Source organism: Physella acuta, unplaced genomic scaffold (assembly GCF_028476545.2).
Source record: "Physella acuta isolate Inbredline_101_S28 unplaced genomic scaffold, ASM2847654v3 ptg001176l, whole genome shotgun sequence".
Classification (NCBI taxonomy): domain Eukaryota; kingdom Metazoa; phylum Mollusca; class Gastropoda; family Physidae; genus Physella; species Physella acuta.
The window spans coordinates 322,018-349,901 of NW_026732693.1; the positions used below are offsets into that span (position 1 = coordinate 322,018).

General features: G+C 37.7%; 1 protein-coding gene across 3 annotated transcripts; it reads right to left on the reverse strand.

The window, feature by feature from the left end:
- Positions 1-599: 599 nt before the first annotated feature.
- Positions 600-26,759, reverse strand: LOC131956790 (A disintegrin and metalloproteinase with thrombospondin motifs 7). 3 transcript variants are annotated; one of them, XM_059321383.1, is made up of 21 exons: positions 26,403-26,759; positions 26,141-26,232; positions 25,503-25,778; positions 12,913-13,142; positions 12,373-12,468; positions 11,949-12,102; positions 11,100-11,232; positions 10,872-10,950; positions 10,274-10,351; positions 9,477-9,628; positions 8,561-8,613; positions 7,749-7,857; positions 7,196-7,369; positions 6,765-6,885; positions 6,161-6,277; positions 5,760-5,811; positions 4,505-4,651; positions 4,032-4,175; positions 3,344-3,463; positions 2,197-2,358; positions 600-1,755 (listed from the first exon to the last, which is right to left on the reverse strand). In XM_059321383.1, exons 3-21 carry the CDS (start codon positions 25,567-25,569, stop codon positions 1,565-1,567), a joined length of 2,379 nt encoding a protein of 792 aa, XP_059177366.1. In that variant the 5' UTR covers positions 25,570-25,778; positions 26,141-26,232; positions 26,403-26,759; the 3' UTR covers positions 600-1,564. The 3 variants fall into 3 exon arrangements, with proteins under 3 accessions (XP_059177366.1, XP_059177365.1, XP_059177364.1); XM_059321382.1 differs by lacking the exon at positions 26,141-26,232 and having other exon boundaries at positions 25,503-25,893; XM_059321381.1 differs by lacking the exon at positions 26,141-26,232 and having other exon boundaries at positions 26,403-26,758.
- Between the last annotated feature and the right edge of the window lie 1,125 nt (positions 26,760-27,884).

The window sequence follows — 27,884 nt, forward strand, 5'->3', positions numbered from 1 at the left end:
AATCTGCAGGTAATGTTCCCTCCGTACCCTTCGTCTGCTTCATTGGGTATTCCACAAATAGCATGGACATCGTTGCCACAGGATCCAAAAGAATGAGCTGCAATACACTGTTTTTCACAAACTATATAGAATCTGTTGGCCACATTATTGTCACGCAACTGGTCTGGGCGTTCCGCCACGGCAGTAGATGTGTTAGCTGAGGATGTCGTTGCATTTATGTTCAATGTTCTCAAGATCTTCCTCAGTAACTATTTTATCAAGAGCCCATATATGGAAACTAACATAGATTTACATTTTTTTTCTTTTGACAGCCATCTGCTATATCTGTCTCATGGTCTGACGGCCCTTTTGATCCATGTAGCCAATGTACGAAATACGATCTTAGTGCTAAGTTCTTCGGGCTTTGGCCAAGAGAGCCGGCCAATGCGCGGATTGGCCGGCCAATCCGCGCTTTGGCCGCATTTCGGGCTTTGACCGTAACATATATATATATATATATATATATATATATATATATATATATATATATATATATATATATATATATATATATATATATATATATATATATATTATATTTAATTAAATAGAAGGCACAAAGTAAATGAACAGTAAAACTTTTTTTTAAGAAATGAATCTTTTTAAAACGATTTTTCCCATACGGTTAAAAAATGGCGAATTTAACAATTTAGATTTTAGTTTTGGTAATTTAAAAAGTTGGAAAATGCATTAAAATGAATACTATTTATAAATTGAAACTAATATTTGCTTAAAGTGAGAAAATAAATGGAAAGAACACAAAGAAAATTACAATGTAATCAACGGATTAAAAAAAATATCTCAGGACTTACCGGTAATTGAACTCTTGAGACAACATAAGCAACAGTTATTATTAGACTTTGGATTTCTTGTTTTGTAAACTGTCATTACTGTGGTGTGTAATCCATTGTCTTAACCATGGAAACTGTCACATTCTGAGTAAATAGTCTTTTACAGTTGATAGGACCAATCTTCATTATAATTCATTATTTTTAAAAGAACACCACGGGTCTTCCTTCTTTTATATCAATAAACATATCCATGTCTTTATTAAGGTGAGTAATGTTTCATCATTTGCATAGGTGCTCACCTATCCCGATAAATGTTGATTCTGAATGTTGATTCTGAATGTTGATTCTGAATGTTGATTCTGAAGGTTGATTCTGAATGTTGATTCTGAAGGTTGATTCTGAAGGTTGATTCTTTTAGAGAGCGAAAGTTTGTGGGATACGCAGACATTCACCTTAAGAGGTGGACGAGTTGGGTATCATTGATTGCAAGTGCATGAAGTTGACGAAGGAAAAGACTAGAAGAGCCGGAGTTTGGAGCTGTAGATTTGGTTTGATTCACCAGCTGTACAAGAAGTTGACATTGCAGACTTCAGCAAAAGAGCGGTTGTCGAGAGCTGTTGTATGGAGCCTTAGAATTGATTTGATTCACCAGCTGTACAAGAAGTTGAGGAGGAAGCAGACGTTCAGCAGGAGAGCTGCTATTGAGAGCTGGAGTCTGGAGCCGTAGAATTCATTCACCAGCTGTGCAAGAAGTTGAGGAGGAAGCAGACGTTCAGCAGGAGAGCTGCTATTGAGAGCTGGAGTTTGGAGCCGGAGCAGTACAGATATGGGCAGGAGTAAGTCTTCCAGGGTTTTCCGCTAACCTTTGTTGTGGTGGGGCGGGCTGTTATAGGTGCTGTTGTCGTTGGTGACTTGGTAGACACAGCTAAAGTCGAAGTCAATATAGTTAGGTAATAGACATGAGAATTTCTTTATTGATAAAATGTTCTATTTCTACTTAGCAGCAAAGTATAGATAGGTTTATTTCAATGGGAAAAGCTAACACATATATAGCTATATCTTTGGTATTAATTAAGTGTTATTGGAACAGACCTACATGCTTTCTAACCACATTACTGTAAATGTCGTGCGTTCTTATGTCGGCGCTCTTTTGTCGGCGCTCTTTTGTCCGCGCTCTTTTGACGTCTACTTACCCCCCCCCCCCCCCCCCCGCCCCGGACGAAATAGAATTTATATGGAAAATATATACTTTTACCAGTGTCCCCCCCCCCTACCAAAATTTTATAGTACCCCGCAAAGGAGAAAAAAAGTCTGAAAGAAACAATGTCGTCAAATTCGACTTTTGGCCCTTCTAGTGTTGGCCTACCTGATGTGGCCTTAGTAGTCGTCGTAGGAGCGACTGTTGTGGCCATAGCGTTCTCAGCACACGTCAAACAGCAGTTGAACTTTTCCCCGGTGTTACAGGTATATCCAGGTTTGATGCTCTTAGAAAATATTGTACAGTTGTTTCTATTGCCCCATTGACAATCTAAAAAAAAGGATAACACGTTCACAACTTTTCACATTATTTATCTGTAACTAAATACACGTTGTTAGTAAATGGTCTGCAACTTTAAAGTTGAACGAAACCGCTGCATTAAATTTGCGTCAAAATTGAGTTGCAAGATTTGTCACAAACCCACAAAAAGCAAACAGACGTTGCAAACTAAGTAAAAGCTTTTTATAAATAAGATGAAATAAGTTAAAGGAATTTGTTTAGACATTTTTCACAGCCTATATACACAATACTACTATTGCATCACGCAACTACGATGAGTTCTATGCCTAATCAAATTATTAATCATCATCCTCTTTTCCCCTTCGCGCCCAAGACATATAGGGCAGATAAAGTAGAGTTTATCTGTTTCATTAACCTCGGGATATGAAGAGAGAGTGTGGTCAGCACTATGTCTAGTCAGTTTGCTGGGTGGACTCAGGGACGTTCTACTTACTACACCCCGGATTACAACTCGAGACTCACGAATTAGCTGTAGCTCTCTACCGCTAGCTAAAGTATTGATGGTAATCTAGTATACGTAATGGCGCAGTATATCAGTTTATACAAGTGTCTAAATATCTGTCTAAATTAATTTGGTTGTTCCTCCGCAACAGGTATAAGGTATGAAAGCATGTGACCTAATCTAGTAAACTCAAAGGCTGCCTAACGTATATAGAGCAGTGGACCTTAACCTGGGTTCAATCGAACCCCAGGGATTCGACTCATACCCGACTCATATGATTCATGATATACTTTTGTCAGTGCGGACTATATAACTATAGAGCATGAAACTATGTGACCCAATCTAGTAAACTTGTATGGCGGGCTAACATGTATAGAGCAGTGGTTCTTAAACTGGGTTTGATCGAGCATGAAACTATGTGACCCAATCTAGTAAACTTGTATGGCGGGCTAACATGTATAGAGCAGTGGTTCTTAAACTGAGTTTGATCGAGCATGAAACTATGTGACCCACCAAGCAATTCCTTGTTGCGGACATTCTCACAAGTCTTGGCGCAGTATATGCTGTTGATCAATGACTGGTAGCAGTAGCTTATGGACTCTTTGACCAGCTCAGAACATGTGTATATCACACCTGAAGTGAAGTCGGATTAAAAACATTACATAATTAACTGCTGTATAGGCAATGGGCCTGTAACACGTACACACTGACACACCAACAATATTCACGCATGCAATACTTCAAAGTTATGAAAACTACAATAATGCATCTTTCAATATTACATATATGCGTACATTTAATGAACATATATGTTTTAGTCCCTCCCCCACCTCCATCTATCACCCCCTCGAACGATATATATATATATATATATATATATATATATATATATATATATATATATATATATATATATATATATATATATATATATATGCATTTATTCAAGTAATAATCTAAAGAAACTAAGAAAGTGTCCAGTCCCGTTGTATTATTTTACTGCCGCTGAGTCGGGTAAAATTATTAATACCCCTAGACAGCGACGGGCTTATTGGCTAGTCATTACTTTATTCAGCCCGCGACTGGAACATTTACTTCGAAGATTTTCCTGAAATGTTAGTTAGTCTGTGCACGATTGCATATGAAACAAGGACTAACATTATTACAATAAGGCACCCAAGTTAGGTTTGTTGAGTTGTACCTGATTTATTGACTTGAGAGCTGTCATCGAGAGGGGGTCCTTTGCACGTGGCACAACAACTAACGTTGTATCCAATGCCGTCGGTGTAACTTTTATCGCAGTTCTGCGCTAAACAACTCAAGACCTTGTCGCCATATTGGCAATCTAAAGTAAACACAAAAAAAACTATTTTATAAATATACATGCATACATGTGTGTGCTTTATTCTAATTAGTCTTTATCCTACTAAATTGTTAAAAGTAGAATATAATTAATTAAATATTTTCTCAAATGTCTTTATTTACATATACACATTAATTGGATATATAATATACTCCAAATCTCGATTACGGCCGGGTTTATAATGCTTAATAAACACACAAGTCATTGTCTTTTACTGATTCGTTTTTCACAAAAGCCAGTGCAGAGCCTGGCCGGAACGGAATAAGTTTTCAAACAAAGTAAAATAAAAACACCCAAGCAACTCAACTCACTTGGATTGTTGATCAGTTGCTCTTGTTTTTTACACTTCGCACAGCATCTGAGGGCGATGTCTGAGCCGTAGCAGTAGGCAGGTGAGAGTTGTTCACATGTCTGACCGTTGAGGACAATACCGGGCTGGTCGCCTAGAGGGCAGGTGTCTGGAGAGGAAATACATACGTTTTCTTATGTGTTGGTAGAATGTACTGATATTTTCATGTTTATGATCTTACAAACAACTTAGTCAAGACATCTTTCTTTTTTTTTTCGCCTTGCACACAGGGTTTCTTTCGGATATTTTCTCCGAGAGTAAATTTCTCTAGAAATTATAAACATTTTTCTCTGTTTTCCTTGGGGATGGGGGGAGAGGTGTCTCAAAGAAACACTGATTACAGCTCAAGTTATATTTGTCCTGACGAGTGTAGACCTACTACGAGTGATGGAGTGGGGGAGGGGGGCACAGAAACTACAATTGCATAATAGTAGTTTGGGTAGTGTCAAATGCCAGATAGTGCGATTCACTATTTAAGACAGTTGGATGTCTTCAAATCAATACGAGCAATTTGCTAACAGTAAAGTAAAATATAAACAAGCGGTTACACAATACGTCAAATTTTATGTATAACAAAAAAAAATGTGAACTAAACTTCATCTTCCTTATTACCAGCTTCTACTTTGTTTGCAACGTCTGTTTTCTTTTTGTGCATTTTTAGCAAATAGCGTAATTCAATTTTGACCCACATCTTAACCAGCGATGTCGTTCAAATTTTCTAGATACATTCTTTTTCGGTGACAATGCATGAATATCGATTTAAAAAAAATTAAATAGTCAATTAATAATTAAATTTTTATTTTAACAATTCTAAATTTAGTAACAGATCTCAAACAATGACTCGATCAGCGTGTTGACAAAAATGAAAGGTCACGGCCGGTTTATTTTTAATCTGCGCGTTGACTCAATCAGGGACAGATAACTGTGTTTCCGGAAGTACAAGCTACTGGTCGGATTTGAAAGCAAACATTTTTAGTCGAAGCCTATGTAGTGCCTTCTTTAGGCCATATTTAGAACGAATGACTAAAAAGTGGAAAATAAACCAAATATAAAAACCTTTATAATAACAAGCTTTTAAACACCCTGAAAATTAGAAAATAGAAAACTAATTTTTTTACAAAGGAAGATAAAGAGGGATCCACCATGAGAGAAAAAATAAGTTCGTTTTTACTGAATGATTACAATAGAATTGTTGAAATAAAAAATAAAAAAATTACCGTCCATAATACAACCATCCGCGTCTCCTTCACACTTGCCAGCCCTGCAGCTCTGAAATTTAGTAATTTTTACACATCAGAAACCCCACCTGTGCTATAGACAGTCACGTCAGAAACCCCACCTATCCTATAGACTGTCACGTCAGAAACCACACCTGTGCTATAGACCGTCACGTCAGAAACCCCACCTATCCTATAGACTGTCACGTCAGAAACCCCACCTATCCTATAGACCGTCACGTCAGAAACCCCACCTATCCTATAGACCGTCACGTCAGAAACCCCACCTATCCTATAGACCGTCACGTCAGAAACCCCACCTATCCTATACTGTCACTTCAGAAACCCGACCTATCCTATAGACAATCACGTCAGAAACCCCACCAGCCTTGAACCCTGACCTTTTTATTTTTGCAGCACGTCCCCTCGGCCGCCGTCATCCTCTCGCACAGGCCCGTCTTGGGGACCCTACAGTAGAACTCGTCACAAACTGTGTCAAACGACGGGATGATTCCACCCTGTGGAGTAATACACCCTACTGTAAAAAACTGTGTCAAACGACGGAATGGTTAAACCCTGTGGAGTAATACACCCTACTGTAAAAAACTGTGTCAAACGACGGAATGGTTAAACCCTGTGGAGTAATACACCCTACAGTAAATACTCACTCAACTTTACCTGTACAGAAGACAACGCGTTTGGCCAACTTTCGATTTGTTTTAAAATTTCTGATTCATTTCATTTAACCTAAACCTTAACCTTAACCATGACATTATGGAATTAAAATATATCACATATAAACTAATTAGCTTGAAAATAGTTACCATAAATAATTGAAACGTACTTGATAAAAAATATTAATATATCAATGATCGATTATTGAACTTAATGTTAGCTGCTTTAAAATACAATATCAATGTGGCTTCTAAAATATTAGTTTAGCAGAAATATTTAACATACAGGTCGACAACTTTTGAGTTCAAACTGATTTTTAAACCGACTCACCCTGCAGGTAAAGGAAGTGCTTCCATAGAAACCAATACACTGTTCGTTCGTTGTCTTGACGGTTGATGTGTTGACAGGGACGCTTCCCTGGAGTATTTTCTTTAGACATTCATTTAGATAACTGTGGTCAAGAAATAAAGAAATGTTAAGCACATTTAAAACGGCCGAATCTATAATTTATCTTACTGCTTACATTTAATTTAAATAAAAAAAATCAATCAGACTTTTGACTTTATCCCTAGGTTAAATTCCCTCTAATTATTTTTTTTCTTAGGTTAATTTCTCTTTAACTATTTATCCTTAAGTTTAATACCCTACAGTTATTTATCCTTACGTTAATTTCCCTCTAACTATTTATCCTTAAGTTTAATACCCCCCTCAGTTACTTATCCTTTCCTTAGGTTAATTTCCCTCTAATTATTTATCCTTACGTTGGATCAGCCTCCAGCAGTTTTAAATTGTTTAGAATTGCAGCAGACGAACAGGAAGAAAACTTCCAGGGGTTCAGCAGGTTACTGGGGGAGGCTGGGTAGTTGGTGTCCGACATTAGGAAACGGTCCTGGGATTTACATTCGTTCTCCTGACCGTCATGTTTGGATCCCAAACTGTCAAAAAAAAAAATAATTTCAGTAGTTATATAATTTAACCCCCTCAGTGTTAATATGGTTGATAAAAAAGGTGTTGACGGCGTCCTCTAAATATACTGACTTTGTTTGGCAACTCACTGAAATATTGATCTGGCCAACGTCCCATAATAGAAAATATCAACAGGCCAGTTTGGATGGTATATTTTTTTTTGTAAAATAAAAGCTTGATAAAAGATATATTATTAATGTTTTAACTACTAAAACAATTCCTAGATTCCCTGCTCATGGTAAGGTGCTTAAAACTTTGCGATTAATTACAAATTTGGTATATATATAATAGAAATTGATTTTTTTTTCTTCAAGTGATGATTGCATGCTGTCACCCCTATATACACACCTGTGTCCTAATTCGTGAGCTGCCACCCCTTCACTTTGGTATGCTCCTTTATCTTCAATAATGGAGGAGCTTTCAGCTTGCTTACATATTGTAGAGACATACGCTAACCCTGAATGACATAAGGGGAAATTAAACAAAGGTCCAAAGAAATATACCATAATGTAAAACTATATCAAATATTAATTATACACGCAAAATAACATATACATTACATACGGTTAAACTTGTACAACGAAATACATTGCCAAAATGTCTTGAAATAAATCTCAATAGCGACTAACGCTTTTAATTTCACTGTTTATTTTCTTATTTGACTGCATTGAAAAGCTAGTTTTAAATTACTGTGTGGCTTGTTTTTTGTTTTTTTTTAGCAACAAGTTTACAGCCATGTTTGCTGTTAGGGGTAATCCATAAATGACGTCCCGCTTTTTTTGCCGATTTTAACCTCCCCCCTCCCCTCTGTCACACGTCGTCACAAAAAGCCAGACCCCTACCCCCTAAAATGACGTCACACCTTGAAATTGCTGTTGAAGTTTTCCGAAAACTACGATATTTTTTCAAAAATCTTCTCTGAACTCTGTAAGCATAGAGTATTTTGATCAATTCCCCTATTGCAATTTATTAAAAACGTTTTCTAAAACGCAAAATAACGGATAAAACTCGTTTTCTAACATGGCTTTTTCAACATGCAAAAAAGCGACGTCACACACCATCTGACCCCCCCCTCCCCCTCATCACACATCGTCACAAAATTACGGACCCCCCTACCCCCTACGAGTGTGACGTCATTTATGGACTTGTTCTTTTCTCACCTTTAGTGACGTTAAATCGAATCCCTTCGTCGGAGCCGCCATAGATGTCATTTCTGTAGGTGTAAGAAGTGGGGTGGGGTGGAGTGGGGAAGAAGTGGAGTGGGATGGTGGAATTTCAAATAATGACATCAATATATGGTACTAGTAATTTAGCAATAGTAAACAATTTATAACATCAAAGCTAGTTACAGAAACCTGCTCCGCAAAACTGTATGATCGTACTGAGGTACAGAGACTTTACAGAAACTTTCGCCACAAAACTGTATGATCGTTGTGAGGTAGGCCTACAGAGACTTTACAGAAACTTGAAACTTTCGCCACAAAACTGTATGATCGTAGTGAGGTAGGCCTACAGAGACTTTACAGAAACTTTCGCCACAAAACGGTACGATCGTACTGAGGTCCAGAGACTTTACAGAAACTTTCGCCACAAAACTGTATGATCGTACTGAGGTCCAGAGACTTTACAGAAACTTTCGCCACAAAACTGTATGATCGTAGTGAGGTAGGCCTACAGAGACTTTACAGAAACTTTCGCCACAAAACTGTATGATCGTACTGAGGTCCAGAGACTTTACAGAAACTTTCGCCACAAAACTGTATGATCGTAGTGAGGTAGGCCTACAGAGACTTTACAGAAACTTTCGCCACAAAACGGTACGATCGTACTGAGGTCCAGAGACTTTACAGAAACTTTCGCCACAAAACTGTATGATCGTAGTGAGGTAGGCCTACAGAGACTTTACAGAAACTTTCGCCACAAAACTGTATGATCGTACTGAGGTCCAGAGACTTTACAGAAACTTTCGCCACAAAACGGTACGATCGTAGTGAGGTACAGAGACTTTACAGAAACTTTCGCCACAAACAGCATAGCATGATCGTACTGAGGTATAAAGGTTTTACATAAACTTACGCCACAAACAGCATAGCATGATCGTACAGTCGAAGACCAGTTGCGTTGAGAAGATACTTTTTGAACTCTGCAAGAAGTTTCGAGGCGTCATACTTGATCTCCGACCCATCGCTCTCTTTGATGTTGGCAGACCATGGTGAGCTAGTGGCATCCTAGATAAATGTTAAGGAAAACATAAACAGTGTAGGGTATTGTACACACTGGCGTAACTACGGGATGAGGAGGGGTTTTCTACCCCGAGTGGAACTATTTACCTGTATATAAATGAATATTAAATGAGTCAATTTTTGTGATTGTCCCTAAAAACTTCAGTGTCCAAAAAGCGATAGTATGCAAAAAAAAAGTATTGGTAATAATAGCGGAAAATTAACAGATAATTAATTGATAGTCGTAGATAGGTGTTCGAAGTGGTCGGATGGTAGAGCGCACGACTGCTAACCGAGAGTCTCGAGATCGGATCCCAGGCTTGAGTCCGTAAGACGTTCACCCAGCTCTGATGTTTGCCTGACACGGTAGGAAAGTAGTCGGCTTGGCAAAGTGCTGACAACACTATCTCTGTATAATCTCTGTATACGCCCAGGTCACAGAAGCAGGTGAACTCTACTTCTATTGCCCTTTGACTGTTGGGTCCGTAAGGATAAGTTTTCTGTTATACTTTACCATGCCCAACTAGCATTAATTAACCCCCCGCCCCCACCCACGTCCCCCTATCGAATTCTCGCCTTCTACCTGTCCGAGCATTTCTGTCTAAATATTTTCTTAGTTGAATTTTCATATTTACACAGGAAATGGCTTACCTCGGAGAATACAGGGGGAAGCATCTGGACTTTAATTTTTCTCCCATCGAGGTTGAGTGTTTCTAGCCTCATGTTTACCTGTAAGGTGAGTAGAGGTATCAAGTAAAAACCAGTTCACAGATAGCCCCAGAGACTAAGTCCATAGACCAAAGCCAGGGACCATAGACCGCACAGAGACCAAATCCAGAGACCCGGTTCTTAGACCGTCCATAGACCAAACCCATAGACCACACTGAGACCAAATCCAGGGACCAAGTCCATAGAAAAATTCAAGGACCAGGTTCTTAGACCAAGCCCAGAGACTGCCCAGAGACCAAGTTCATAGACCAAGTTCCTCGACAAACACATAGACCAAATATCCAGGCACTAAATAACAAAATTCATAGATCAACTTCCTAGACCAAGTCCAGGGACCCTTGTATGTAATGTAAGGAAATACACTACTCACTATTCACGTTCATAGTTGTCAAAAAGCTTTTCTAAAAAAAAACTGGCGTCTAGTTGTATGTAGCAATTTGCCAATGAGCCCATCACCCCTCATTCCTGCAGTATAACACACATTTTAATATTTTGAAAAAAGGAAGTTTTTTTTTTTTACCGAAGTGAAGACACCAGCCAAGTAGGTAGTGATGACGGATCTTGTCTGAGAACTGTTGTAGGCGTATAGCGACTGCCACCTGGGGTAAATATATATATATATATATATATATATATATATATATATATATATATATATATATATATATATATATATATATATATATATATATATATATATATATATATATATATATATATATACAGGGAGAGAGAGCGACAGACTCACCTTTGAAAGACAGATAAGTCTGTAAAAGGCAAGACGTCAATGTAATAGGTTGTATCTGAGTCCCTCTTCACTCGTCTTTCTGTCTTCTGTTGGTCGAAGGTCCGTGGTTCAACAACTCGCATATGTGGACTGTCTGAAAGTTAGACCGTTCTTAAAATAAACATCATTAAAAAGTGCACATTATTTCTTGGAGGAATCGGCCTTTAAAAAAATTAACCAAACAGAGGGTGTATTTTTAAAAGTCATTGGTGATTGTTGGCTGAAAATGGTCCAGCGAAATTATTAATAACCATGCTAAACGTGAACAACATTAGTTCGAATATGTATCATAACTCGGTTATATGGCTGCCCGTTGACTTTCTCAGGATGATGTCTTGCTGGCCTCTATTTGGTTGTGTGTGAAACTCTAATTACTGTAGTCAGTTTAATTCACTGATGGGTAATTAGCCCAGGTGGCTTCACAAGGTAGTCAGGTGTTTCAGGGTAGATTTAGGGTGTTTTAAATGTAAGAGTAATGTGGAGTACTACCACCATCGGTAGAGGGCTAGACTGCTAACCCGAAAGTCTCGAGTTCGAATTCGGGTTCAAGTCAGTAGAAAGTCCACCCAGTACCTGACTCGTGTTGGGGAAAACAAAGGCGGCTGGGCATACTACCTCTTCATAAACCGATGTCTCCGAAACAGATGAACTCTACTTCATCATGTGTCTTGGGCACGAACGGGAACATATGATATCAACAATCACCACCAATACGTTGGGGGTCGTGGGAGTGGGAGGAGGAGAGGATGCTCATCAATTTCTGCTAAATAAAAACAAAGAACTTGGACTATGTCTGACGAGACAATGTACCTAGTACAGCAGAAGCGTCCGCCGCGTTGTATTCCTGCACCTCCTGCATGTTGTAGTTGACGGTCACGTGATCTGGGCTCTGGACGACCCGGTGGAGCATCCAGGAGACTGGGGTCAGCTGGAATTTTTTACCTGCCGTGTAGAGAGTACCTTCCTGGAATTAGAACATGGGAACTTCCGGTTAGGGCTTGCCGTTTTAATATGGGCGAATACATGAACTCAGCATGTTGATTAGCAATTCATTTTTAAAGTTAAGTTACAGATATAGATCTAGAACCACAGAAGTGAAACGTGATTTTACAGATATACATCTAGAACTACAGAAGTGAAACGTGAAGTTACAGATATAGATCTAGAACCACAGAAGTGAAACGTGACGTTACAGACATAGATCTGACAACAAACAAGCAAACTATCAACTCACCATGGAGTAGATCTTCCCGTGGACACCGTCGTCCGTACACCGTATGATAAAAGATGCGCCCATGCTGTTGTTATGGTAACCTTCTAATTCAGTGGGCTGTAAGTAAGTTGGTGAGTTAGTGAGTTTGGTTACATGCTAATGCGTGCTACAACATTCGATCGTATACACAATTAGGTATATACAAGTATATATATATATATATATATATATATATATATATATATATATATATATATATATATGCTTGTTTTTGTATATATGTTTGATATATTTGGTTAGTTAATACGTATTGTAATACTGGACACCATTGGTGTTGACAGAGTAATGTATGACAGGGAAGGGGTGGGTTTGGTAGTTGTGTAGTAATGGTGTCGGATTTTTCGTTCCTCATTTGTTAAAATACATATGTATCAGCTGTGAGAGGAACGAACATAACGGCTGTGATCACCCCCCCCCCCCTTTGTCTCATTCCAAATAACGTTTGATGCCAGCAGTTGTCGCCCCGTCTCATAGGGTCAAGGTCGTGTCAGAAGTACTCACGTGCTCGTCCCCCAGGGGCTCAACCTCCGGCACCAGGCCCCGCCCCGGGACGTTCCTCAGGACGTACACGAAACCCAATGACGTCACCACCGTGTTGCGCTGCAGCCGGATGTCCCACGCCGGCCCCGAGCCCAGCGGTCTGCTGATCTGGATATCGAAGACATCCGGTAGCCGGCATTTTCCGGTCGAGTCTAGGTTGACACTGGGGAGTCTGACGTTTACCTCGATCCCTGGCAAGAAAAATAAAACATGTTGTTCATCTTAAAACATCTTTTTCATTAATTATTCTTATATCTTTGTAAAATTTGCTGTTGGAAATCGCTATAGATCCTCTATATCCCTAATACTGACAATACTAAATTATGCGAACATCGACGACATAACGAGGAACCTAAACACAATAGTTAACATAATAGTAACCTAACGTTAATCCTAAAACTAATGCTACTCCGAGCTTTAACTTTAACCCTTATCAGTGTTTCTTCCAGACTTTTTTCTCCCGGGGGGGGGGGGGGGGCAATTGATATATACTGGTAAAAGTATATATTTTCTATATAAATTCCATTTCGTAAGGAGGGGGGGGTGCTGTAAACGAGATTCCTGGAAGAAATTCTGACCCTTATCGACAGTCGACTGCTACCTATACCGCTTACTATACAGAAATCGAGATTTCTACATTCCATTATTGTTACATTGAATACTTAGTTCGAAATCGTGAGTGTTATGTATGTCATTAGGGTGGTAAATATCGATGACCTAGTGACTGTAATGATAAGTGATTAGGTTGGGCAGTAAATTAAGATTTAAAGGTTGTAGCAGACTTGATTATTTAATTTACACAAAGTTAATGTTGAAACTTTAATACGTATATACAGGGGCGTAGCGAGGGGGGGGGGGGGCGGGGGGTGCGGACCGCACCGGGTGACACCATTTAGGGGAGTGACACCAAGGCAAAAAATAGCTAAATATATAGAGAAAAACTCGAGGGGGGGTGCAAATCGAAAGTTTGAGGGGGGGGGGGTGCAAATCGAAAACTCGAGGGGGGGGGTGCAAATCGAAAGTTTGAAAGTTTGTCCCTGGGAAGGGTCTCTATGCCTCTGGTGGGGTGACACCATTAAGTGCCGCACCGGGTGACACCCGACCTCGCTACGCCACTGCGTATATATAAGTTAACAACTCGTATGCCATAGTGTGTACATCCTTATCACTGTCTAGATTTCATTTCTTTGCTCAGTATTTAATGTACTGGATGCCATTTTTATTCGATTGGGATATTCAAAACTGGACGCTCAGTTTAACATATTTCACATAACTAAATGGTCACACATTTCAATGCCTTATTTATTATGGGTTAGGTTTTAATGTCGCCCCTCCTGGGACATAGGCCGCTGACAAGATCTTTCCAGGCCTATCTTGTTATGCTGGATACTGACTTTCCGAATGTTTAGCCAATCATTTTGTAGGCTCCCTTAATCTACCAAGACGTCCTTCTAAATAAAAGAACCGCATCGATTCTAATTTTGGATTTAGAGGGGAGGGGATTTAGATTTTCCCATGTAAGCAGCAGACTAGATAGCGCAGTTGTCTATCAACATTCAATTAAGCTCCTTCTTTTTTTGTATCGTGTGTTGAATACACGACCTATACACTGTGTTGAATACATGACCTATACACTGTGTTGAATACATTACCTATTCATGCCGCGACCCATAGATATGACGTCACTAGACGTGCGGTTTCGCGCTAGGCTGAGTTTTGAAAATATGAACGCACAGATACCCGCAGTGGTTAAATTTAGCCCATTAATATACACATTTAACCCATCAATATAAAAGATTCGCCTGTCGGCGCTTCAATAGAGACAGGCTTTAAAAAAAGAAATTAAAATAAATGTGTTGAATTCGTCAAGGTAACCATGTTGTGTAATGTAGCTTGCAATGACTTCTGAAGTATGATCTCTCTGAGTCATTCTCTATCTCAATACACACACGCAAGCACACACACACACACACACACATATATATATATATATATATATATATATATATATATATATATATATATATATATATCGTGATAGCTCTCTCTCTCTCTGTATATATATATATATATATATATATATATATATATATATATATATATATATAATACTATTGCCAACAACACTGATAAATAATAAAAGAAAAACCCACTAAATCTAAACTTTATCCTGGTTATAATTTAAAATGATTTACCAAACCCAGTCAGGTTTCTTAAACTTCTAAGTTAAAATATGTCTTTTTTGTGTTTTTTTTTTATCCGTAAAATATGTGGTCCGGGTGACAGCCGTGATAAACTCCAACCGAGGCGAGCCGCACCCTACGCTCCCCCTACCTACGCCCCTGGTTATATACTTGACTTTAATGTGTCAGCATTGACAGCGAAAACTAGTAAATCAGCTGAATCATTGTCTGGATTACACGAAACCTGACTACGCCACTCGCAGGCATGTATCACGTGATGTTGACCATGTTATCTGCTGGTGGCGCTAGTGACGTCACAAAATATGGCTGCAGCATTTCTCTACTGTTAGAGATGTTGTTGCGTCTCAGTGCCTGGTGATGTTGTTGTTTGGTATGAGAGGTGTGTACCACTGTTGCTAGTTGTGGTCTGCGTGTGTGTGTGTTTTGTATGTGTATATATTTGTATATGATGTGTATATGCTTTTGGTATGAGAGGTGTGCACCTCTATTGATGATGGTAGTCTGTGTGTGTGTTGTATGTGTGTATATGTGTGCATATGTTTTGCAATAGTGTTGATGTGAATGAATTGTACCACAATACCAATGCTACATTAGCTATGACTAAAATTTTCCTCTAATTCCGATCCCGTATTGTGTTTTTTATGTAAAGTGAAACTGTGTCTGTATGTTTGTACGTTTGTGTGTTGTGCCAGACTGATAACATGTATTTGTCTGTGTGTGCATGTGTAAACACGTTTACGGTGCTATTCTTGACCCACATAGGACATTATGTATGGGTACGACGGGGTCAGCAGGTGATATGTTATATGATCTATCTGTTATTGATTCAATTCACTGCCGTCTGATAAGAAAGGAGTTCAAGAGGCGGCTATTGTCAGCCAGTTCCTCACGGCCGATACGTTCAATCGATCTTTACACATGATTGATTTAGTAGAGTAGGTGTAAGAACTGTCATTGAAAATACGAGCTATTGTACGTCATGGAGAACTGGCTGTACCTGTGAGAATCTCGAGAAATAGTATAAATAGAATAGGGGAAGACGCTATGCGACACCGGAACCTCAAGCTGTTGTAGATCATAGAGAAATAGTAGTTTATGTGAGATTGGCAATCTCGAGAAATAGTATAAATAGAATAGGGGAAAGCACTCTGCGACACAGGAACATTAACCATAGAGAAGTGGCTGCATTGGTCAAATGTTTGAAAGTTTTTACTGTATAAAATATCAGGAGAAAAGAAAAAGTTCAGTCCGGATCTCAAGTTTCTATTGTTGATGTTGAAACTAATGAAAGAGGCGATGTGCTCAAACGGTTGTCGACCCTTGAGCCCGGGTTCAGCAAGTAGTCAAAAGTTAAAGAGCAATTTTGTAAACTTTAAAAAATTTAACAAATGAGCAGCGTTAAAATTTAAGTTTCTTTAAATAATAATTTGAGATTTTTGCTAAAGAAGATGTGTAATGACCGATTTGTAAGCTTTTTTTTCCCCGCTGTATTGGAATTTAAAACCGGTTTAAACAAAAACCATAGTAGTTTATTTAAGTAGTCGTCTACGGAGCCACAAGGAGCCGAAAAATGAGCTACAGACTTTAGGTAACACTGGATTGAAGAAACACACAGGTGTTTTAGCAGGTGTTATGTGATTACTTAATCACCTCTCCCCCTCACCTCCACCCACACTCGCAACACCTACCCCACCACCCTCGTATACATGTAAAATGTTATATATAAACGGCATACATTATAGCGATATGGAGCCGTCTCACGTAACCTGCATAAATCTCACGTGACCTGCACAAACACCCAGACGTCACCCGACCCCCCCCCACCAACACCCAGACGTCAACCGACCCCCCCCCCCCCACCAACACCCAGACGTCACCACTGGCCCGACCCCCCACCAACACCCAGACATCTCAGCGATACTTTGCTCCATTGTTAAATAGGTCACATAAATTTAATATACCCTGACAAACAGTTCATGTAGATAATTTTTTTCCTTTGATCTTTGCCAGGATTTCTTCAATCTTCTTGACGTGTCAAATGTAATTTCATTTTACCACCTTATAAATATGCAAATACCCTTCCCACCCTAAAATGACAGGTTTTTTTCCTTATGAAATTCGACACCCCTTTTTTATTCACTACCCACCCACTTTCTCTCCCCCCCCCCACCTCTTTTTGTCCTATTTTCTCTCCATTTTCGCCAGCCTTTCAGCCACCCTTCACCCCACCCTTCACCCCACCCCTACCAGTTTTTGCCATAACGCGCCGCACAATTGCCGTTCCCACTAACATTCTTCCATATAAATCTTTTCCCCCGTGTCGAAATTACAGTCTAGAACTCTTCCATATACATCTTTTACTCCGTGTCGAAATTACAGTCTAGAATTCTTCCATACAACTCTTTTACCCCGTGTCGAAATTACAGTCTAGAATTCTTTCATATAACTCTTTTACTCCGTGTCTAAATTACAGTCTAGAATTCTTCCACAGAACTCTTTTACAACGTGTCGAAATTACAGTCTAGAATTCTTCCACAGAACTCTTTTACAACCTGTCGAAATTACAGTCTAGAATTCTTCCACAGAACTCTTTTACAACGTGTCGAAATTACAGTCTAGAATTCTTCCACAGAACTCTTTTACAACCTGTCGAAATTACAGTCTAGAATTCTTCCACAGAACTCTTTTACAACGTGTCGAAATTACAGTCTAGAATTCTTCCACAGAACTCTTTTACAACGTGTCGAAATTACAGTCTAGAATTCTTCCATATAACTCTTTTACCCGTGTCGAAATTACAGTCTAGATTTTAGAACACAACGTGTAACCTTCAAAGACCACTTACAATACTGACAAAATAATAACCTTGCAAGGTCACGCCAAGTCAGTTCTTAAATTGAATTCAATTTTTACTTTTTTTTTTTAAAAACCACTAGACCCGCCTAACCCGATAGACCCACCCCTATAGACCCCACCCCTATAGACCCCACCCCTATAGACCCACGCGTTCAAGTCGTGGACCAAGAAAAAGGCCAACGATTGAAGAAAAAAAACGATTGCACCACTAGCAAACAGCATAAAAGAATTTTGAATTAACGTTGGGAGAAGAATAAAGGCAAGCTTCGAGCTTAAAGGTTAAAATTACCCGATTTAAAAAAAAATGCGTACAATAAAAAAAAGTAATGTAAATACACGCCTAGCGTATATAAAATAACCGGCCGTAATACACAAATAATAATGGAGCTTTTATTTGTAGGTTTCTTTACATTGAATGGTATTGCAGTCAGCGAGGCTATGAAAAAACTACATTACGACAGCAACGCAATAGCACTAAAACGTACGCAGCGTGCGGCTGAATTAGACGCGTAGACAGCGTGATTTGGTGCGTATGACGTCGAAAGTAGAGCGCATTAAGATCAGTTGGAGGTCGAGACTACGGGGTGGGGGATGGGGTAGGGGGGGGGGACTGAATTGAGAAAACCGGATTTTGAGAAAAGATGAATTTTTTTTTTCAAATTTTTATCTAACACATTTTAAGACAAGAAATTATTGATGTACTAGGGTATGTGGGTTTATGACGTATTACAGAATCAACAGCAGTTTTGCGTTTTATAACTAAAGAAAATTAACCAATTAAAGTTATTTTCAGGGCTGACAATAACATACCGTATTTATACGTGTCCATTTTGGTTTTTTTTTTATTTTTATATAAGATGGGGTTAGAGAGGCCGTCAATTAATCACGTCAGGTAATTTAAGATTTTTTACCGCATCCGTTACCCGTCAAACCGTTACCACAGGCAGTGTACCCTTCCCCCCCCCCCCCCTCTCAGCACATTACTTGAAATAACCATAAAGATGTTTCTCATCAATAATAGATTTAGAAAACACCAATAGCATGCTACATATCGTTGATTGAACTTCCTCTCTAATTAGAGTTACAGAAGTCCGATCCCTTTAACTGTGGGTAACTCCTAATGAGGTAATCTTGTGGTAATCTTGTGATGATGTTGTAGTAATCTTGTGATGATGTTGTAGTAATCTTGTGATGATGTTGTGGTAATCTTGTGATGATGTTGTAGTAATCTTGTGATGATGTTGTAGTAATCTTGTGATGATGTTGTGGTAATCTTGTGATGATGTTGTAGTAATCTTGTGATGATGTTGTGGTAATCTTGTGATGATGTTGTGGTAATCTTGTGATGATGTTGTAGTAATCTTGTGATGATGTTGTAGTAATCTTGTGATGATGTTGTAGTAATCTTGTGATGATGTTGTAGTAATCTTGTGATGATGTTGTGGTAATCTTGTGATGATGTTGTGGTAATCTTGTGATGATGTTGTGGTAATCTTGTGATGATGTTGTGGTAATCTTGTGATGATGTTGTAGTAATCTTGTGATGATGTTGTAGTAATCTTGTGATGATGTTGTAGTAATCTTGTGATGATGTTGTAGTAATCTTGTGATGATGTTGTAGTAATCTTGTGATGATGTTGTAGTAATCTTGTGATGATGTTGTAGTAATCTTGTGATGATGTTGTGGTAATCTTGTGATGATGTTGTAGTAATCTTGTGATGATGTTGTAGTAATCTTGTTGTAATACCTGAATTCGCTAGAATATTCCCCCGCATAAACCGCGCAAAAAAGTATGAAAAGAAAGAGTCAAGACGTCAACATTTAGTGCCGTCAGTTTAACAACAAAGTCTTTCTTGTACAGATTTGTGTCTTAGACTGCACCATGTTGCTCAAAGTGTGAAGTAAAAACCTGATTTAAACTTGTCATGATTTGTAAAGGTGAATAATTTATGGGCAGTACTTGGATCGGAATGGCTTAAATTTTCTGGGAAAGGGTGTTGCTAGAAAGGTGATCTAGAGGGAATGTTTATCGAGAAGTGACACGTCGGGTATCACAAGGGAAAGGTTGAAAGGAAGAGTGTAATTAGGACGTCTTAAGGGAATGGACGAAAGGAAGAGTGTAATTAGGACGTCTTAAGGGAATGGACGAAAGGAAGAGTGTAATTAGGACGTCTTAAGGGAATGGACGAAAGGAAGAGTGTAATTAGGACGTCTTAAGGGAATGGACGAAAGGAAGAGTGTAATTAGGACGTCTTAAGGGAATGGACGAAAGGAAGAATGTAATTAGGACGTCTTAAGGGAATGGACGAAAGGAAGAGTGTAATTATGACGTCTTAAGGGAATGGACGAAAGGAAGAATGTAATTAGGACGTCTTAAGGGAATGGACGAAAGGAAGAGTGTAATTAGGACGTCTTAAGTGAATGGACGAAAGGAAGAGTGTAATTAGGACGTCTTAAGGGAATGGACGAAAGGTGGAGTGTTTAATTGGGTTATCATAAGGAAATTTTCGACAAGATAAGAAGCCTGGTGATTATAAGGGAATATTTAACTAGAAAAGTATCACGTTTAATGATCTTAAGGGAATACTCAACTAGATAAGTGACTGAAGATTTGTGAAAATTGACGACTTAAGACATAATCTCATTAACTAGAAAAACTACTTTGTGGCTTCTTGAAGATTTTTCTCACTCGGCGATGTATTTATATTACTGTTGTTGTTGTGTTTCTCATCTTCGCTAACCAGATGTCAAGTTAGCGAAGATGGCAGTCACGCGAGTTATGTAGCAATAATGTTAGCTATCGCAGTCACGTTAGTCGTGACAGTCACGTTATCTGTGTGTGTTCACGCTAGACGTGACCACTGACATGATCTGTTCGGATACGTTACAATACACCAGATAAGGCCAAAGCCCCCACCCACCTCTCAACCCCCATCCCCTACAAATACCTCATGCAATGTCACCTGATCATAAGGGCACATCCCACATACCATAACCCAGTGTTGCGCGCCATAAGACAGCTAACAAAAAATAATGTGTTTATTATTTTTCTATGGGCTGTAGGTGAAACGTTACCAGGATAACGTTCCGCATGACTGATTCCATTATTATGTTTTTATCTAAATGGGTCTGGTGTACTGTCGCCGGACATAAAGAAAACAGTGTAAACATCTTTGTAGCGATAAGCGAAACGTAATATATATATATATATATATATATATATATATATATATATATATATATATATATATATATATATATATATATATATATTGCAAAGATTTTTAGAGTTTGTGTCGTATGTTTGTATTTTAGTGTCTGTCATACTGTGTGTTCTTTTCTTTATGGTCTCTGTTATATGTAGGTCATGTGTTCTGTCTATATCTGTGGTCTGTATATATATCTGTAGTCGCTCTGTTATATGTAGGTCTCTGTGATCTGTCTATATCTGTGGTCTCTGTGGTCTGTCTATATCTGTGCTCTCTGTATTATCTGTGGTCTCTCTGTTATCTGCAGGGCTATGTGGCTGTATATATCTGTGTTCTCTCTGTTATATGTAAGTCTCTGTGGTCTCTCTGTATTATCTGTGGTCTATGTGGACTGTATATGATATATGTGTTGTCTATGTTCTTTCTGTGTTATCTGTGTTCTCTGTGTTATCTATAGGTCTCTGCAATCTCTCTGTTGTCTGTAGGTCTCTGTGTTCTATCCTATTCTATGGACTGTGATCAGTCTATTATATATATGGTCTCTCTATAATGTATATGGTCTCTCTGTTATCTGAGGATCTCTCTAATCACCTATCTGTAGCAGTGGCGGAACTAGAAAAAAAAGGCCACCCCGCAAAAAAAATTTAAGCCCCCCTATATATATATATATATATATATATATATATATATATATATATATATATATATATATATATATATATATATATATATATATATATATATATATATATATAAAGCCAAAATAGGAACATAGGATTCTCATTGCTGGCCTGTTCGCGTTTTGAATTTAAAAAAAAAAAATTCAATTAAAACAAATTACAATAGCATGTCATGTGTGTAAGTGCATTAGTCTGTTTTAAAAATCTAGTTTATTTTATCTCTGCTATTAACCCTCTTAAGCTCTTGTTGGTTCAAAGAATGTAAAACATGAAAGCTTTGTATAAGTAATGGTGTCTCGTGTTATGTTTATCTTTATGTTGTTTTGTATTTATATTATTAATTTTAAATGCATTTCCTTTTTATACAATGTCATTCTTTAGTAAGTACTTTATAAAAAATAATAATTAAGAGAAGTAATTACTTTTTAATTTGTTTAGTGTAAATCTAATACAAGGAGCTTATGAGCACCCCTTTTTGACTATTTAAAAAAGGGAAATAAGTCATGGAAGTGGTTTGAACGTTTACTTATCTTTGATAAGTTTGGCTGTAAGAGAAAGAGGACTCGGCTTTCACAGTGGTTTAAAAACAAAGGTAAAAAGAATATACAAGAGCGTAGGGTGGTGTCTATAGAATAAAGATAATCCAACCGCAGTTATGGTAATCTTTTTACAAAACAACCATCAAGTTAAAAATGCAAGAAAATTAATTTTTTAACTATAAAATTTTTTAATATGGTCGGCGGTGGGCCCCTAAATGGCGTGGGCCCCCCTCCACATTGCGGGGTCTGGCGGCACTGTAGTTCCGCCCCTGATCTGTAGGTATCTCTGGTCAGTTATCTGTAAGTCTGTGTGGTAAGTTATCTGTTATCTCTAAGATATTCAATGAAATGGTAAGATTGATAATACTTTGGACACATAAGATAAATCCTATAACATATAAACTAACATACAAGCCATGTGAGATAAACCCTGTGGGATAAACCTCGGGATAATCCATGAGATGTATCATCAGAGATTATCACTAAAATTATTCCTAATATAATGACTCATATAATCCTTAAAATAATCCCATAGATATAAACCCTAAGATAACCCTAAGATATAAAGAGCGCATAAGAAACGAGAGATAACATAACAGCCAGCATGTAGAACGTAGCCTGCCAACAACAATCTCATACAATAACAAGCATAAAAACTCAGTCAAAAATGTGTTTACATAATGCAGGCATTTAGATTCACGTTTAAGATGTTTGTTTTTTTTCACAAGTAATAACTTTTTACAATTCAGTGACATTAAAATATACATATCTGTATGCACGAAACTTGCACAAATATTTTTAGACGTAGACTTAGAACACTTGGGATTGTCTCCCTTAGTCCCACAATGCACCACTTAAGTTCTCTCCCCTCTCTTCATATTTTGTTACTCGGGAAGTATCAATTAAAGTTTATTATAGCGTTGTGGAGTTGACTCTTACAAAAAAATATATACAAGAGCATGAAAACATTGGCCGTATTTTTTTAACTTGTTAAAGTACCCACAATTATAACACACACACATACACACACACATAGACACGAATACACACTTCGACACGCTGACAAACACACACTACTTAGGTGCGGATTTGAGATATATATATATATATATATATATATATATATATATATATATATATATATATATATATATATATATATATATATATATATATATACATATATATATATATGAGAATTCTCCTTTCTTAAAAAAAACTTGATAAACTATATAGAACCGCTACCCTTGTCAAACACCCAGCAAATGTCACCGTAAGCTCTCAGCGTCGGAGTGTAGTAAAAGAAGTAGTTTGTTTAGTTATCATTTAAAATAATATTTTCCTATGTACGTAATCTGTACTAAAGAGTGAAGTGCCCCAAAGTCACGCCTTTAGTCCAAAGTCTCAGCAAGTGGTAGCGATACTTTGAATAGAACCGGCCCAGACCGAATCTATTAAAACAGATTGAATTCACGCTCTGGGATTTAAGTCAAGGCAATGAAGCGTAACGAATGACTAAGTGGTGTTTGAGGACGAAAAAGGTAGTATTTGAGGACATTGAATAAGGGGAGGTAAGGCTACTGGGTTGTCGGGTATCTAGGAAAGGTACCATTTGTTGTCACATGGTTGGTCTAGATGGTGGGGAAATGTAATATTGTAATGTAAACAAAAAGAAGAAAATTGGTTATAGTAGCCTCCCCTATGTCTGTTTGCTTAGGTATTCAAGGACAATTAAACGTGTGATAGTATACAAATTTGGATTGATTTAAAGTTTTATGAAGTTGAACGTTTGAAGAAAAATGCGCTACGAATTTCAGTACTGTTAAAAGTATCATTGTAAACAAATTTTGATTGATTTTAAATTTTTTTAAAGTTAAAATTTTGATCAGCAAAAAATATTCCCCTCTATTTAAAACATAGAGCACACTGCACAGGCCTGATTGGGTGCTGCCGAGGCATGAATAGGGTATCAAATCTCAAGTGTCGGTTTACAATGTGTACTTGAGTCAACACAGCTTTAGTTGGTACCTGACATGAATTTGGAAACAAGCGATGGACAGATCTCTAGATCTATTGAAGGTTGTTGATGTTTGAGGTTTCTGAGTTCGTTTTCAACCATATGATTATATCACAAATTAAAATTCATCTAAGAATTTTATTAATTTTTCATTTAAATTACAGGTTGTTTAAAAGCTTAGCTTCCTTTTAAATTTGTTTCAGTTGCGTTGTTTTTGTCGGTTTGATAATTTTTTTTTAATGTGATAATGATTATGTTTTTAAGAATTAAACTTTTGTTATTGTAAACTTTATTGTTACTTTTTCAAAGCGAACCATCATGTTATTTTTTTTCTAAAATTTAGTTTTTAAATTTTTACTTATTTTAAGGGGATTATTCAGAAGGGACGAGGCATTGCAATTTATAATTATAAGAAAAATATAGAAAGAAAACTGGGCGGTTAATCGAGATTCTTCCCACGGCCAATCTTTTTTTTTTTTTGCAGAAAATCAATTTTGATCGCTCCAACCAAAACCTAACAATGTTTTAATTGACAATATTTTAGGATGTGAAAAATAAAATATACGCTTGGTTTAAATTTGCGGATTTTTAAATTTGCGTGCGTTCGAAAGCGAGGCAAGTCGCGTGCAAATCACAAGAGCATTAAAAAAATTATTGATGAGTTAAGGCTCAACTGTGGGACGAAGTGGTCTAGCGGCAGAGAGCTGGACTACTAACCCGTACGTCTCGAGTTCGAATCCGAGTTCAAGTCAGCAGATCGTCCCTGTTCTGATGGGTACCTAAATCACGTTAGGGAGAGTAAAGGCGGCTGGGCATAGTGAAGGCGGCTGGGCATAGTGCTGACCACACTATCTCTTCACATGCCGAGGTCACAGAAACAAGTGAACTCTACTTCACTTGCCCTATAAACCGTTAGGTTTGAAAGGGAACAATACTTTTTTTTTTACTTTAAAGCGTAACTGATAAAATTTACCAACGATGTAATCCGTAAGAATGTATAAAAACATGTTTCCTTGAGGTTTAAAAACAGATTTGATCCACTCACCCGCTGCTAAAAATATCCAAACAGCGGAGACCAGAATGGCCAACAATGGCTTGAGATTTGAACCCATTCTCTTCGTGTTTGACTTGGTTGATCTGGCGCTTGCAGCAATACAGTTTGTATATGATGGATTCAGTACAGATAGCAGCGAGTTCTTTATGTAAGAGTGTAATGCTTACACGTGTAAGTTCGGTAACGCTGGTAGTGAAACTGTTATAGGAGTTATATCTTTATCTTGGCGGTTCGGTATTTTTAGAACCAGATTTCAATCTAGTAAAACTGAACAGAAAAACATAGTTTAGGTGTTTTTTTCTCAAACAGGTTCTAATTTTTTTAACGATACAAAAAGATCGATTGCATTTCTTGAAGAAATGTTTCAATTCATAAACATCATCTGGAAAAAAAACTGTAATAATAATCTAGGAAATTAACACTTAACAAATATAGCTCAAAAGATGCGCATTCATTTTGGTAACATTCTTCACCATTTAATTTATTTAGGATTTTAAAAAAAAAATAACTATCGTTAATTATACACCGAATACATTAATTTGAGTGCTAACATGTTAGGTATTCAAAACACAATTTATTTATTATTATGTCTTACTCGTGATTTAAAATAAAATATAAAAAGTTCTTACATTTTTTCAAATCCTAATAGCACAAAATGGAATTATTTTATATTTGAAATAAAACTTTTCAACTAAGCTTTATTAAGAGCTTCAAAAGTTTACTATTGAGATGAACATGGAAGTAAGTTAGCAATTTTTGAAAACAGTTTGTAGCTTTCATATTTTATTTTTAAAAAATCAGAAATTACAAGTATAAACAATGGTATAGAAATTGCTAGTTTTAACAAAATAAACTAATAGACTCAAACACTCTATTTTAAAATTAATTTACCAACGATTTCGGAAATCCTAACGGTTCCTAAATTTTCACCTAAAAACACGAATTTTTTTTCCGAAACTTTTTCCTTTTTTAATTGAAAATGAGTTTAAAACTATATTGAAGCTATCTGAGTCGTTATTTCAGTTGGAGTCTGCCGTGTCTACTGAAGAAATCACAAGAAGTCCCGGCACCAAATGGTGACCTGCTAGCCACAGCCCTACAACCCACAGAATGGCAGACGACCACTGAATTTCAGAGAATGGCAGACGACCACTGAATTTCAGAGAATGGCAGACGACCACTGAATTTAAGCTGGTCTCTGTTTAAAGATCGTCCTTTGTTCCCCCATACAATACCAGGTTCGACCAATCACATTACGTCTTCATTAAAACCTACCCACCCGTTTACAATGACCCCTTTAACTTTAGCACCTCCCCCTTTTAACTCATGCCCCCCCCCCAACACCCCCCCCCCCCCTACGAAATCAACCCCTCAAAAAAACTACTTCCGGAATGCGCGTATTATTATTTTCTTTTTCTTTTTTTGAAAACCAGTTTCGAGACAGCTAGCAGGGGGACAATGCGAGATAAAGAAGAGTTCTACGTCTGCGGCTGACAAACAGTGACGGTATTTAGCGACGTAAAGCGAAGCTCCTCGCTAACCGCCCGCGGCACGGGGTCGTGTAAGGCGAGACAGGGGTAAAATAAAATATTGCCCCGGGAAAAAAATGTGTTCGCGAGTAATGGAGTTTTTAATCTGATAATATTCCACACTGAGAAATTGACAAATTTAACTTGTTAGTATATTAAGTAGATATGGGGTAAAAAATGTATTGAACGAATTCTTTTTACAGTTTCTTTTAGGCATCTTTACCGGGGGGGGGGGGGGGGGAAGTACCCCCGAAGCAGTCCACCCCCCCCCCACCCTCCGAGTAAATAGAAAAAACAATAATTTTAATATAAGAAACATATATTTCAACCGGTGCCCCCCCCCCCTCCCACGGCAACTAAATTTTAGCATTTCAAACTAGATTTTTTTGTTTATTTTAAATCAAATATCGAAGGAAAAGAATACATCAAATAAATTATGTATTTATTGAAAAGAAACAGCAGTTATTTGTATAAAATATTGTGAAACAGTTCCTGGAGAGCAGAAACGTTTCAGTTTATCTGATTGTGGCATAAAAGAAGATGGCATAGCCAATACAGCCCACAATGTTTACTGAGATTCTCGACCTTTTAACTTTAAAACAGTGCAATGTACCACTACCCATATTCCAGTCACAACTTATGCCAGGTACCCATCATAGCTGAGTAGACTCATGAGCCTTGGGAAGAAAACTCAACACCGGGAATAGAACTCCAGACTTTCCGGTATTCGATATCTTCAATTTTTAACCCAAACAAAGACATGAACGATTTTTCTTCCGAATACATTTTTTGGACAAAAGTTTAAAACATCGGAAATTTTTTTTATACTTAAGGAGATATATTT